Below are 15,970 nucleotides of genomic sequence, written 5' to 3'. Positions count from 1 at the left end.
TATATATACACATACAATTAAATATGTATACAAATCAACAGTGAAAATCAGATGCAAAGACGTGTTTTTATGGACTACTCTAATGCAGTTGACCGCAGCTGCACCGGACGATAGGGGGCGAGTGTAGATGGCACTCAAAACCCGCGGAAGGACTTATGGAGCAGCTGAAGGCTTACTCCCACCTGACGGATACGACTTTAGTCTGAAGGCACCGCTAGGGGATTGAACCTCTGCTCGGGCTGTAGTAATTTTAAACCCATTTGAATTTGGGATCGATCGGAGTGAAGATGTGGTGGTAGAGAATAATATCTTTTTAATTTTGGAATGACAATATTAATTCCTTTATGTAAGATGGTTTGGTATTCGGTGTACGTAACTTGTTCCGGACGTGTCAGGTACCTAGTGCGGCTGATATCGGAGCGGGCGCCTCCGCGGTGGCGTGCGGCGCTGTCGCGGCTGGTGTGCGGCGGCGGTGCGGGCGCGGCGCGTGCGGCGGGCGGCGCGGCTGCGGCCCGGCGCGCGCCGCCCACGCTGCTCGAGTGGCGCGCCGCCCGCAACGACGCACGCCCCGCCCTGCCCCTCACGCTGCCCGACGGTATACACGTCCTATATCATATTCATATTAAACATCGGCTGTCGCTTAAGAACGTCAACCTTTTTTATTACAATCTATAAAAAAAGATTAAGGACTGCCTAAAATATAAAAACATTATTAATATCTTTTCACTTTAGCAGGAAATTTCTCCGTTCAGAAAAATCTCCGTTGGTTTCCCTTAGTTCTGGCTACTTCATTTAAATATAGCAGGATTTTTTTTAAATAAATCTCTGAATGTTTCTCTTCGTTCTAGCTACCTCATTTAAAAATACGTAGAAATTTACTACTATATATTTTAATAAATCTGTTTCCGTTGGGTCTGTGCAGAGAGCGTGCATCACGTGTGCGTGGAATCGTGGACGACGTGCGAACGAGCTGCGGCGGCTGCACTCGCAGCTGCGGGTGTCGCCAGGCGCGCCACTGGCTGGACTCTCTCTATGGACCATAACGGACATCTCACAGGTACGTCGCCTTTATTTAATTACATTTTTTTTTATTTTAATTCCCAAATTAATGTCAGCTGTAAATACGAGTTTGTAATTAAACCTTATTGTCAATTATGTCGCAGTGTACAAGTACTTGAAGTAGGTCTTATACTAAACCCTAAAGGGACACGCGCATCCCCTTAAAGTTACTTGATATTTTGACCTTTACCGTTTTTATATATTTTTCTGCATTATCATGTGCTTCAACATGTCTAAATGTTGCTTTAACGTTTATTTAAATTTATCATAGATTTAATGATAATGAGCAGGATATCAGTTCTGATTAGAGAATTAACTGTACCATAGACTCGAGAGTTCCTAACACAAACGCATGATATTTCATTTTAATATTAAGATTATTTGTTCAAGTAGATTAAAGTCAGAACTAAATAAGTTTCATAAATTCAGTACGAATTTTCATTTCCCACCATAACATATTATACGCGTTTCATAAGGGCCTGAATAATACATTTACGTGATTTAGAAAATCAACGATTCATAATGATTTCGAAGCTAATTTAAACAAATTTTATTCATAACCTCAAAATGACAATATATATTTGCTTCCGTGACAGAATGGGCTGGTTGCGAGTACGCACTGGACGCAGTGGGCGAGATAGAAGCGTGGGCGGCGATGCCTAGCGCGCGCGGGGAGCCGCTGCGCGCAGCAGCTTCGCGCCTGGCGCCGCCCGCGCCGCCGCCCCGCGCCTCCTCCGTGGAGGCCGACCGCGCCGCGAGGCCGCAGGTACGGTTATGTCCGGGCAGCTACCGTGTCAAATGTCCATTCTTATATATGTACATATAATACAAACAAATAAAAACTCGGACATATCACGCGGCATCAAATAATTTTATACTATACAGAAAGTATACTTAACAACTTTAATTTTTAATATTAATAATACGTGCCGATATAGAAAATCTAGCAGCGCAAAATTAATGAATACGAACATTGGTATTTAATGATGATCGTAAAAAGTGAGCCACTGTGCTAAATCTGAAGAGAGGAAAACACACCTAACATAGTAAAAATATATCTAAAATAAGTTTATTCTTAGTGTTTAACTTTTTCAACATGATCTTCCTTTTTGGTTCATTATAAAGCACACAAAATTAAAATAATATTAAATTATTTTATCAGGTCCCACCACCGGAGCCACCTAAATCTCGATCACCTAGTATTCCCCGGCTGCTCCAAGACTCCATTGATGAAGGCCTCTCTGAATACAACTGGAAAATCGAACGGGAAGATTCGCACACGATGTCGAAACAAATGGAGTATTCGAGAAAGATATCGCACGACATCCTTTCTCGTGAATCGGCTCTCAACGAGCGATACTTTGAACAGAATAACGATAAAGTTCGTAGCAGGTCATTGGATAATCTGTTAGGAGATAACCCTGTACCACAGCCGACGAAACTAGCCGATTTGGGATTATCGCAATCGCGTCTCAATGATCGATATCACTCGGTAGAAAGGTTAGGCGGTGCCCCGAGCGTGACCAGTAGTAAAGGAGCAATGGAAATCGAATATGGTACAGGGTCGCGTGTGTTGCCGTCGCGGTATATAAAGTCACAGTATGCGGGTAAACGAGCACCGGCCGGCTCGCAGTCTAGCCGCGCATATATTGAGAAAAGTTCGGAATTCGGAGGTGTACGGTAAGTTCATTTTAACGTGTAATATTATTCAGTATACTATCTTAGATGAGAGTAGTATTGTTAAGTCCATTGTTGCCATGAAAGTTGTAAAAAACGAAGTTTCCAAAGTCTCTTAGTTATAAGTCAATGTACATAATTGTGTTTTATATATACCCTGTGATTTTTAGTGGTCAAAAATTTAGTAAGGTTTTCCAAAGGTTAAAAAAATCATAAGCCGTGACATAAAGATGACCTTACATTTAGACAAAGCAACTACTTTACTATTTTACTTTTGATACTCTTGATATTTTAATGATACTCGATCATTTCATTATCCGTATCTTATGTAAAGTTAACAGTGTTATATATATTACTTATTTTTAATCATCAGATCTTTAAAATATTTTCACATTATTTTTGTTACATATCTTCTCTTTTCTTCTTAGATCTTCAGCGATGTCTGATACCTCTGAGGCTCCAAGTTTAGCATCGCACGTGCGTCGAGTCAGAGTACCGAGTCAAGCTTCCGACGTCGACCAATTCCTGGACGATCTATTCTCTCCAGTCCTTGACCCGAACATCGACGAACTCTCTGACGCTCGTTCTCTTGCTGCCAGCATCAAAGGTGGAAAGACCTACGCCGATTTCATTGACAATATCCTTAAATGTGATTACAAGGAACAAATGAAAGTACTAGATGATGTTGGAGAGTTAGAACGCTTGATCAAAGGCGGAGATAAAGAAGGAAAAGATAGAGATAAAAGCAGAAAGGAATCAAGTGTTGGTTCAGTAGACGATTACATAACTAATCTTTTCGATCCAATTTTTATGAACGATAGCTTGAAGAGGCTAACTGACGGCGAAAGGCTTTCAGGTGCAATCAAAGGTGGTGGAGCCACACCGAGAGCTGCTTCTGCTAACACTTCAGCACTAAGTTATGGCGGTTTAGCTTTACCACCAACTATGCCAACGACACCCGAAGCATTAGCAGCAGCGTTAGGGCTTCATTTGCCACCGCCTGGGACGGTCGACATTAACGCATATCATCAAAATCTTCAGAGAGCATTTTTACAAAGCGCAATGGCACAAAACCTTCAAATTCAGCAACAGCTCCTAGCTCAGAATCAGGCTTTACAAACTCTGCTAGCTGGTCAAGTTGTAGATCCTTCAGATGGAGAACCAACGTCGCCAGTAAGGTCGTCGACAGTGGTGCATGCTCAAGTTCATTCACCCCCAAGAATACCAGCAAAGGCTAGGCGTGAATCTAACGAGAGCTCTTCAGCTGGAGCTCCGCCGCCACCGCCTCCTCCTATGCCTCCACCGTTACATGCAACAGATCCATCCGAAGTACGACCATTTATGGATCCCTATGGTAGAGCGAAAACAGTTCGCATAGGCAAATGGAGATGGCCTCCTCCTAAAGACGCTACGGGCCAGGAACAAACACAAGACTTTACCAAATTCAAGATGCGTCAGATTCAAAGAAGACACACTCCTCAGGCTCAAACGAATGGCGTAGAACATGAACCACCTAGGGGCAGGTCCCGGTCAGAAGCGTCACCGGGCATTGAATGGGAAGAATTTGAGGTAGATGGTCCGGTTTCTCCCAGCCGAGAACCTCCAAACCAACGAACAGCAAGAAGAAGCTTTGAAATCGGGGCCCAACGTCCTTCACCCGGTAGTGTTGGAAAACTAAAACTGAGCTCCGAAATGAGACAGCGATTGGAACGGGTCACGGCTAACCATTCAGTTCGCAGTTCCTCTTCTGCTGCTGAAACACCTCGTACCGTTAACAAGTTGGAAGATACTAGGAAGTTGATGTTGGAGCGTCAGTTGGGGGGTGGTATGAGATGGGATGCTCCTCCGCCGCCGCTGCCGCCGGCCCCGCCCGGCCCGGCTCCGCCGCCCCCCAAGTCCCCGCCCACACCACCAGACAGGCCAGCCCCGCCGCCTCCAGCTCCAGACTCATCTTCCACTTTTGCTCAACTTCGTCGCGATAGAGACACTTTTGGGGTCCATCAAAACCGAGAGGCGGACGATCGCCACGCGTTCATAGCTAATTGGAACTCTCGACGAAAAGACGACTCCGAATCTCCCCGAGACGACTTGGCTACGCGATTCCTAACTTCGGACCGTCGCGAAAGAAACTCACGCGTCAGGGACGACTGGGGAGACGAGTCAGAAATTAGAAGTTACGATGAAAAACAAGGTCGTGATGAGTGGGACTCCGAATCGGGCATCGACTCGAGTCGACGCGACCGCGACAACTTCTCCGGTAGAGAAGCATCCGAGATATATGAAATTCATCCTGCGAGAGCTGAGAGGCGAAGAGACGAAAACGGCCTGGATGACCCATTTGAACGAAAGAGATCGCCTTTCTTCGATGACTTTGAGCGTTTTGATGGGCGGAAGAACTCAAGAGATATGCTGGTGGGACGAGCTAGAGACAGCCCGCGGTCGGATATTCTGTTCCCACCGGATAGCAATGATATGAAAACTTCCAGTCGTGCTACATTCAAAACGCACATGGTACAGAAAGAGAAGGACAGAAAAATAGAAGCAGAAAGGAGACACTCTGTCTCTACCCACGTCACTGATAGAACTGAACACCTCGAACGTAAGTATAGTTCTGTTTTATTATAGCTTTAAAAATAAAAATTTCTCGGTTATAGACTAAATGACACAATTGATGTAGACAGTAAATATGTGTTCTTTGAATAAGTACTTACATTGTAAAGAAATTGTAATTGTATCGTTGCTCATATGGCAAACAGTGTCTTGCCATATAAATTATTTCTAGATAAGGTCATATAATAAGGGTGTAGAAAATAGCCAACAACCTATTCTCAGAGCTACTTGTATGTACACCACAAATTAAGAAAAATTGGTCATTCTGTTTCGCAGTAGTTTGAAACAAACACTGCGACATAAGATTTTTATATTAGATTTAAATTATTTCTGTTATATTGTAATTGTAATCATTTTATGTACTGGCATACTACACGATATACAAGAATAAAAATATTATTGTTATTATGTGTGTAGGCGATGTGCCTGCGCCGGCGGCTTTACTGCCATCGGAGCGCGCGTTCCTCACATACAGCCGAGTGCCATGGAAGCTGCGCGTACGCAAGGAAGTGTTTACGCCACTTGAAACATATAACGATCCAGCCATATTAGACTTATTATATGCTCAGGTGAGTTGAAAAGTTTTTGTTAATTAAGTTCATCCATTGCCTATCGGTTATATATGTTATTATTGTAATTTTTACCTCTAGTATAGAAATAGAGGTTTACTACAATTTACTTTATATTTCATTGGTTATGTTATGGTATTGTATGTTGATTCTATTGATTTATACTAATTATATTTCGCGGCAATGCTCGCGTAAAATCCTATTGTAACAATTTATTTTTAACGGGTAATCATAAAATGAGTCCGCGCCGCGCGAAAGATATATCAAAAAAGTATACGTAATAGAATAGAATAGAGAACAAGTATTTTTTCATACCCAATGAAATTATTAAATTACTCTTTGTACTAACACAAGACAAGTGCAATTGTTATTCATCATTTGTGATATTATTATTTTAAATTGATCCTGTGCAATACGTTTATGTCCACGGTATGAACGATCTTCGTGTGGTCTAACAGATAGTGCACGATATCAACTCGCCGTCGCCGTCGCTGCGGCTGGGCGCCAACGAGCGCCGCACTGGCGCCGCGTGGCTGGCGTCGCAGCCCGCAGGCCCGGTACGCGCGGCTGCTAAGAGACAAGCCGTCGACATGGCCAGGACTTGGCCGTTCTACTTCGCCAGGCTGTTCACCGCAAGACTTCCGCCTGGAGAGAACGCCGTTCTCGCTGTGTCACATGCCGGAGTTACTATTGGTGTTAAGGGTACGTATGCACTACTCTGTTCTTGGTTTGAGTTTATTTGATTTTTTTAATTGACGAGAATGGAATGGTGGACCCGCCAGCGCTAATGGTTTACACTAGCGGAGCACCGGATGATAAGATGAGCATGAAGTTAGGTCAGCCATTTAATAGCTTTTCCACTGAAAAGCTATTAAAAAGTTAGCGGTGATATTAATGTTACATGGAGTGATATGGGTATGATGATATGGGTGCTGGTGATGTGGGTGATATGGATGTGATATGGGTGATATGACAGGACCGGGAGGTCTGTCTGTGCGGCGCACGCTGCCGCTGGGCGGGCTGCGGGCGACGTCTCCGGCGCCGCACTCGCTGCAGCTGGCCGGGCTCGCGCTGCACGTGCCCCTCGCGCACCACGCGCACGCGCTCATCACTGAATTCGTGCTGCAGCACTCGCAGGTCAGTACGTGCACTACACATAGTATAGTAGACATAGTATGATTACAAGTGGAATTAACTATATATTTACTTATTTTTAAAATTTCGCATTTAGTACACATTATTGAATAATAGAGGTATTTACCTCAAGTAAACGTATTTACGTTTAACTATACATCTCTGAACAATTTACATAGCGTTATATAGTCCCAATGTAAGCAGAACTTGTATTACGGGTACTAGACAACTGTTATGAATACTCCGTTCACTAAACTCACTCCGTTCGTTCGTATAGCCTTTGATACGTTTATTTATTAAAAAAAACGGATCATAATCACGAATATTTAAGATTCGAGTATTAAGAATCGAACCCGCGACCATCGGAGGTAGAGCAGTGTGCTAACCCGCTGGACCACAACTATAATAATATTACTACCTGTCTCGATGTTTCGACTAGGTTACCCTAGCCGTAGTCACGAGCTGACTGGAGTAAAGAGAATGTCAATGTTTAGTTTATGTAAATTTTTTGTATTCATGATAAACAAAGAACTATTTTATTTGATTATATATACCTTAATGCACCAAATATACATTTATACACTTATTGCAACAAAATAATATAAAAAATGGGGTCATAAGATCGCAAAGTAATACAAAATATGAAAAATGGGCTCTTGATCACATATACATAAAAAACAGCACCACGGACATCACGGCGTTATGGGATGCTCTTGAAAAGCCTCATGTCTTAACATTCCTGACGACAAAGATGTCTGGTGATTATTGACTTTTTGTGTACATAATTGATAACTTATCTACACTAGAAGTGAACGTCAGTGAACAAGACAGTGAATATAACAGGTAAGTAAGGTAAGTGCATTGAAGATATCATTTACATACAAAATAATGACTATTTGTTTTACTATTTATTTGAAGAAAAGTTTTAACATGTCGCTTGTAACATCTAAACAAAAAAACATATACTTAATTCAACATCTAAACAAAAAAAAGGCCGACATTGTATTTGTATTACATTTTGATGTTAGTGTTTTAATTTTATCAAAACTGGATTTCGTTTTTCATTGTTAATTGTTTTGTTATTTTAAGTATTTATTTTTTTATTGCACATTTAGGATAATTAAACTAATAATATGTCTACAGTGTGCTTTAATCTGATTCTATACCGAAATTAAAAATAAACGATTGTATGTTTCTACTAAAACATAATTATTATGACGGAAACTGATCTAATGATTGTATTTTAATAAGCTAATGTATAATTGTATTTAAATAAGCTTTTGACAAAAAGTTTCCTACGTCTACGTTTTTTGTGAAAAAAAAAAATATATACTAGCCACGCTCGGTCGCTCAGATAAGGAGGTTTAATTTAACAAATGTTATGACGATACTTCTATTTTTTAACAAATATTACGATTTCGTGAACTTTAGTTGAGCCTATCGTTGAATAAGCTCATCATGAGATAAATTAACAAGTCGACTTAATATAAAATAAGTTTTTACCAACGCAACTCATTTACCAATCATGTTGCATATGAAGTTGTTCATAGGAACATTAGAAAATATATTTATATTTCTTTGGGAGTAGAGTGCTCTCTAGAGTAGGTATTGTTCAATTATTATCCTACACATTTTCAATCATAATGTTGTAAAGACGAAAGTCAGTTTGTTTCTTACATTTTTACGCTCTAAATAACCTACTAAATATAAAATTGTCATATATATGTGGTATTTCTTAGTGATTAATATGGAATGGTGCAAACGCCTTCCGTTAACGCTGGCGCGGCACAAATATATGAAAATAGGATGTGGCTGAACTAAGCGCATCCTGGAGAATTTACCAGAAATTAATTACGATGGTTTCCAGAATCCTTCCCAGAAACCATGGTGATTAATTTCTGTGTGGATACGATATTTGACATGGTACATTGGTGGCAATGGGGCTACTGATCACTATCATTATCTTCCCAAAATTACATAAGATTCGAAATACAGATGGCCTCATAAGGTACTTTTATTCCCGGGAATTAAGGCCTTACGGACAAAGTAGTGTCGTGACTAGTTCAAAATAAAAGTAGTGCCTTATCTTATATATAAAATTCTCGTGTCACAGTTTTCGTTCCCATACTCCTCCGAAACGGCTTGACCGATTCTCATGAATTTTTGTGAGCGTATTGAGTAGGTCTGAGAATCGGCCAACATCTATTTTTCATCCCCCTAAATGTTAGGGGTAGTCCACCCCTATTTTTTTTTTTTGATTTTTCAGTACAAATTTTTTTTTTATTTTAAGGCAAAACAACGTTTCCGGGACACCTAGTATAATATAAAGTCATGATCAAGAACGAAAGTCTCATGCAATGTAAAACAATGAATGTAATGCAAGTACTCGAAAGCGCATTAAGTAGGCAGGTAAAATGGCCAAATAAAAATATGTAAACAGAAATTGTATGTACGTTTTTGTCTATTTAAATAATTATGCAAACGAGGCCATTACAACCAGACTTGTTGGTCATTTAGAAATTAAAAAGTGAGGCGCCTTCTCGCTCTTGACATTATTAAGCCAATCGTAACGCAAGTACTCATGTTATGTTATTATGGTTACTTGCATGCTACTGTCACTACTGTCACTAGAATGGCAAATAATGTGACGGTAATCCGTCTTCTATAATCAGGAATCAATATAAGAATATCCTTCAATTCTTGTCCCTCACGGGTCACTACATAGCGAAAGGGCGAGCAGTGTTATAGGTCTTAGCATCTGACAAAAGCCCAAACCCGCCTTCTATTGACATTAACAACGCTACGAACATCACGTTATCATGTGACACTCGTGATACATCAAATGCGTTACGACGCTATCATGTCTCTTAACCTGTAATTTCACTGCTTAATTTGCACTCCACAACGAAAACACATAATATAAACCATGATGCCTGGCGGCTGAGGTACCCACGCAGACAACTTTTTATTCTAGTAATAGTTTCTGTATGAAATTTTGTATGTACTTTTTTTTAACATTAGGCACATGTTTGTAATCAGTTGGTTGTGTAGCAGATTCTGAATAGTTTTAGTGTTTACTTGCAAGTCCGCGTTACTTGAATCCAAATATTTTTGTATAATAATGAGCGCAGTTAAATTATCTAACTTTTTATTTTAACTTTAACTTTAGTTTTCATTTCAACATATATATTTTCTAGAATAAATAAAGGAACTGCAGCCTATTAAAAAAACATGTATTGATAATGTAGGTGCAAACAATCAGAAAGCAATTTTGGATTGTTGAGAAATATTTTGCACAACGCAGGAATTCAAGGAAAACCTTATTTTTCCTGTAGCCGAGAGATTTTCATTTTAACTCAATTCAGTGTCACCCCGTAATTCCGACAGAAGCGATGTGTTTATTAGTTGCATAGTTTCAATTCAGGTTTCGTTCAGGGTAGTGGCCACTCGTAAAACATGTTTACTGTTACTATGTTTCTCATTCGGACACCTGACAGCCGAAATGCGAGAGCGGATCGCTTACCGGTCGACTTGTGCTCCAAATTGCATAATATATTCATAATGCGGTATTGAGTAATTTCGGAAGTAGGAAACGGGACCGTGTATTTATTGAGACTTGATTTTACTTTTTAACATCGATATAACATCGTCACACCATATCGGCCTCGATGGTCTAGCGGTTTAGCATATCATCTTCTGGTGGTCGCGGATTTGTTTCCTGGTACGATGCTAACTTTTTGTATTCTTAAGTATGATTGTTTGTATCGGCCTGGGTGTGTTCTATTGTGCATGTATTTCCATAAAAAATGCACTTAAGTATTTCTATTAGTTGTCTAGTACCCATAACTCTATTTAGCTTTTGAATAGCTAGCGGTATGTGAAATGTCCAGAGTTCTTACTATTATTATATTTTGCGGATATATAGAGTCTAAACGTCATAGTTATTATAAACGATGGAGAATTGTTGCAAGTCATAATTATTTAATTTATTTCGGAACTTGTGATACTACTCTCACATTAGGCACGTAACAAGTTTTAGGCGGTAATGTGCGAAGCTTACCGGTTTTGTTTTCGCTATTCTCTCCGTAAAATTCGGTTTCGAGAGATTTTGTCGACACTGTGATGGAAACCGAAACTACGGCAGTGAACATTAGTGATCATCCAAGAACCCTTTGATCATCTTTTATTTTTTTTCATGCCAAAAAGAAGTTGTTAATTTAATTTGATTGGCATTCCTCACATGTCAATTCCTAGTAATTTCATTGTTATACATCAACACTCTTCAGAGCCAAAATATCGTTAGGCAGCTATAAATAGGTTTGACAGAGATACACGGTCTTTATATAGAAAATCTACTTTCGTACATACTTTAAGCAGACATAAGATTTTATATTTTATTAATACGACTGAAAAATTTGCTTTATATCATTCATATACGTCATTTTAATCAAAGCCAGAGTCATGGTAGAATAAGGTAGCTAAGGTGACCTCGCCACTTCTGGAATGGCGCTCGAAGGTACACCGTGTACATAGTTTTTTAGTGATTAAGAATCCCACACACTGTCATTCCTCGTTGGCGGGATCTTTTAAAGATTTTTTCAAACTTTAAAAAAAGGTAATTTTAACAAATAGTACGTGTTTTATTGTATTTCCTAACTCTATCTTCTCTATTACTCTTGTTAAAGTTGAGAAAGTAGCAACACTTATAAAGAAACATGGCACTGATTAAAAATATATAATTTTAGTCGAAACAGATATACCTAAACTTTACTTGAATATAACCCGTCGTGGTGATAGGAAATCTTTCGCCATTCTCTTTTGGTAAGCTACTTAACTATATGTGCCCTTTCAAAATTATATGTCTTGTTTGTATTGAAAGTCAATACGTAACCGATTGTTATTGTAAAGTGTTATCAACCGACTTCGAAAAAAGAAGGTTCTTTAATTCGTTTGTATTTTTCATGTCTTTCAAGTATATGTTGGCCAATTGTGAATCGATTTTCATGGTTCTTTTATTTTATTGTGATTTTCATATTAATATATTGTAAACAAACTGTTACCTGCGACGCTGTCTGGGCAAACTTTCAGTCCCCTTTTCACCTACTTTCAGATTACTTTTATTTGAAAGATATTTTTAATTTGAATTTGAATTTATAAATTAATATATTATTAATATTCAAAAGGAAACGCCTCTAATTATAATCAGAGTCATAATTATAATTACGCTATTTTGGTATAGTTTCACAATCTATTACAGAACAACGTGCACATTAAGCAGTTGCCCAAAATTACATTTCACTAGATTTTCACACTCGGCTTAATTTAAATTTACACAATAACGACAAATCGTGAGGAGCTTATGCCATTGCAACACGCAATGTAACCTCCAATGGGTTGTATCTGAAAATGTGTGTTTTGTTCCCTGAACAATCTTCCACACTGAGCTTACGACCTTATTGCATTTGCATACATAATGACAAACTTATTAATATTACTATGTATTTTCCGCATTTATTAATCACTGGCTCTGTCCGCTGTTTCATCCGCGTTAAATTCATAGGCTATATTATATTCTGATGTATTAGCTACATATATTACTGTAAAGTTTCATAAAAATCTGTTCAGTAGGTTTTTGCGTGAAAGAGAAACAAACATCCATCCATACTCACGAACTTTTGCGTTTATAATAATAATAAGATAAATGTGGACAATACATTATTACATAATAATAATAATAATCATTTATTCAGCATAAAGAAGAGTCCATAGTAAAAAAGAGAACTTAAAAACTAATAATTCGCTATGCTGAAAAGGCTTCCACTCAGCTGGTGCCGCAGCGTGTCACTACAGCGCTGATTTTCAGTGGAGCCACTTGAAAAAAAGAAATACATGATTAATACATGAAGCAAACACTTTTTCTTTAATTATACATAAAAATACATGAATAATAATAATAATAATCTCAGGACAATTCACACAGCGCCATCTAGGCCCAAGTTAAGCTAGCTAAACCTTGTGTTATGGGTACTACATATACATAGATATTTTTTTTGTAAATACATACTTATTATACATAGAAAACACCCAGACCGATGCAAACAATCATACTCATGAATACAAATATTTGTACCGTGCGAGGAATCGAACCCGCGACCATCGGTCGTAAAGCGGTGTGCTACACCGCTAGACCACCGAGATCGTCACTATTGACATTAAATCAATGAAAAAACATTACAAACACGTAATGTACGAGTATAGTCTTTGACAATAGAACCTTAGTAATGTTCGAACTTATGGTCTAATTTTGACCATTAGGCAACCATTAGTAATATTAATTTTAGCAGTTTTCCGTTTGAAAAATACAGTTTTTCATTTCTAAATACCCGTTACTGTTTTTTCTATAATATTTAAGTAATAGCTATCTAATTGCATATACTTTGTTAAAACATTCCGATCTCGCATGTAAGAAGCGTCGGTACCAAAATTATTTAACCCACACAAATAAATCTGCAATTCAATTAGTTTCTTAATAAGCAGTGTTACTGTTAATTTGATCTAAACAGTGGTTGGGCGACCACCGTGACCGTTACCATCATATAATGAAGTTTACATTGTTGTTTATCTTATGACGTTAATTCAAAATCGTATACTCTCTGGGTCGTTAAGAGGAGTATGTGCATACAATAAAATTACTATGTTGGTGTTTTTTAGTATTCGTTCTATCTCTATTCAGAGACCTTGTCTCCCCTATCCCCAAGCGCGATAGCAATAACTTTCAGTCGAAATTTTGTCTTAAATATTTATATTCCGCTCTACTCGGCTTACTTTATCAATAAAGGTATTTACTTCGTTATTATGAACATTCATTGTAACTCCAATTATTTAAAATTTTTTGACTGTCTTGGATTGTTTATGCACAAGAGCTAAAACTAAGCCTTTTTTTTGGAGAAAACTGAGTTTTTTATTTCGTGTAATATTAAACAAAACTTGTTTAAAGTGTGAATAATATGAAACGTTAATATTAGTTGCGTTATCCTTTGGAAAAGATTAATTTTGTTAACATGTTTTGCATGACGAGGTGTGGGGGCCATGCAGGCTTCAAATTTTTGTACAAAGTCGTGTTCGTTGGTATCTTGCTATGATAGCTTACCAAGAATAACACATAAGTTTACCACGCACGCCACATGAAAACATGATGTCTGTGGTGTTCTTCATCTATATATCTTTGTTGTCAAAGTCGGGTAGTAAACTACTACGCTCTCAGGAGAATACTACGATCAGAAATAAGCCGGCCACTAAAGTAAATAGCGTAATTAGAAGCAAAGAGAACGCATCGTGGACTCCCGTTATCGATGTCCGTTACGCTGAACGGACACCGGACAGGTGCACGCCCGCTGGCTTCCGTGAGGGTTGCCAGTGACGCGAGAATAAAGAAGTGTGACCCAGAAACCGTAAAAATTCGTTAGTTGTTCTTTTTTTTATTTAGCCTATAAGCAGTCAAAGGTTTCTATGTATGATCATACAGCCTTTTCCTCAGTCATTTTTATGTAATTGGAATGGAAAACAAACTGACAGCTTGCCTGATGCTCGGACATCACTTTATCATGTTACTTAGTTACTACAAAAGTAATTTCTAAGTTTAAATTATTAACCGAGTCTCAACACGAATAATTTTATGGCAAATAAAGGTATTTACCTCTCTCGAAGTTTCGACTAGGTTGCACTAGCCGTGATCAGCTCGTGGCGTCAGGTTAATAATTTAAATAATGTATATTAAACACGAAAGTTTAAAATTAACTAGTAATTTCTAAGGTAAATTTTATGAGTACTTTAAATTTTAAAAGACTTTCAAGTTCATTATCGTTTTCCATTCTATATCTGCTTTATGTTAAATATCTTTTAAATCGTACTTTGAGCCTGACGAAAGTAAATAAATAGTTTTAATATCTATTATGTTTATAATTATTTATTTACTTTTGGTAGTTTGTTTTCACACATAATCTTAAAAATATAACGCTGAACAACATTTATTTAAAAGTGCAACACGCAAGTTCTTTGTGTTTATTTGCTTTAGAAAAAATTAATTTATTAATTAAAATTTTCATGTCATAAAAATATTCAAACAGAAATTTAAAAAATACGGAAGATCTCTGGGACATGTCAGTTAAAGTAGTTAGTTCATTCATAGATATTGTTGCTCCTTATCTAGCTACTATTTTCAATAAATGTGTTGATAATGGCGTGTTTCCTCAATTAATGAAATTTAGCAAATTAATTCCACTCTTTAAATCTGGAGATAGATTTGAGCTAGGCAACTATAGACCAATTTCTATTTTGCCAGTTCTAAGTAAAGTATTTGAAAAGATTATGTTTAACCAAATGTTAAAATACTAGTCAGTTCTTTCACAGTTATGGTTTAGACTATGCAGGTGTAGCGCTTATTACACATATATTAATCATGGGAAAACTCACAGGATGCTCTCGGCGTTTTTTGTGACTTGTCGAAGGCGTTTGATTGCGTAGATCATGAAACACTTTTGTATAAGCTCAAATATTATGGTATTAGAGATAATGACCTAAGTCTAATGAAAACTTATTTTTAAACTGTAGATATTGATGGTGTAAAGTCTAAGGGAACTAATATAAAAATAGGCGTTCCTCAAGGTTCAATATTAGGCCCATTTCTCTTTTTAATTTATATAAATGACCTTCCCTACATGGTAGAGAAAGTTGCAGATATAGTGTTATTTGCGATGATACTTCGTTAGTGTTTAAAATTGGTCGCCAATGTAATCAATTAGACGATGTAAATTATGCTATCTCTGCTATACTAAATTGGTTCACATGTAATAATCTATTATTGAACTCCAACAAAACTAAGTGCTTAAATTCACGCTGCCTAGTAAAACAAGTAAATACGC

General features: G+C 37.9%; 1 protein-coding gene across 1 annotated transcript in view; it reads left to right on the top strand.

The window, feature by feature from the left end:
* The window catches only part of LOC131846250 (unconventional myosin-XV), a 122,496-nt gene that overhangs the window by 56,118 nt on the left and 50,408 nt on the right, over positions 1–15,970 (top strand). Inside the window, exons 15-22 of the mRNA XM_059195511.1 lie at positions 396–595; positions 923–1,057; positions 1,656–1,825; positions 2,222–2,739; positions 3,165–5,335; positions 5,764–5,915; positions 6,374–6,617; positions 6,892–7,052. Of these exons, the coding sequence (XP_059051494.1) occupies positions 396–595; positions 923–1,057; positions 1,656–1,825; positions 2,222–2,739; positions 3,165–5,335; positions 5,764–5,915; positions 6,374–6,617; positions 6,892–7,052 (3,751 nt within the window). The remainder of the gene's footprint in view (positions 1–395; positions 596–922; positions 1,058–1,655; positions 1,826–2,221; positions 2,740–3,164; positions 5,336–5,763; positions 5,916–6,373; positions 6,618–6,891; positions 7,053–15,970) is intronic.

This window comes from Achroia grisella, unplaced genomic scaffold (genome assembly GCF_030625045.1).
Source record: "Achroia grisella isolate CSIRO2021 unplaced genomic scaffold, CSIRO_AGI_Agris_v1 utg509, whole genome shotgun sequence".
NCBI classification, from domain to species: Eukaryota; Metazoa; Arthropoda; class Insecta; order Lepidoptera; family Pyralidae; genus Achroia; species Achroia grisella.
This window is presented reverse-complemented; position numbering and strand designations above follow the sequence as displayed.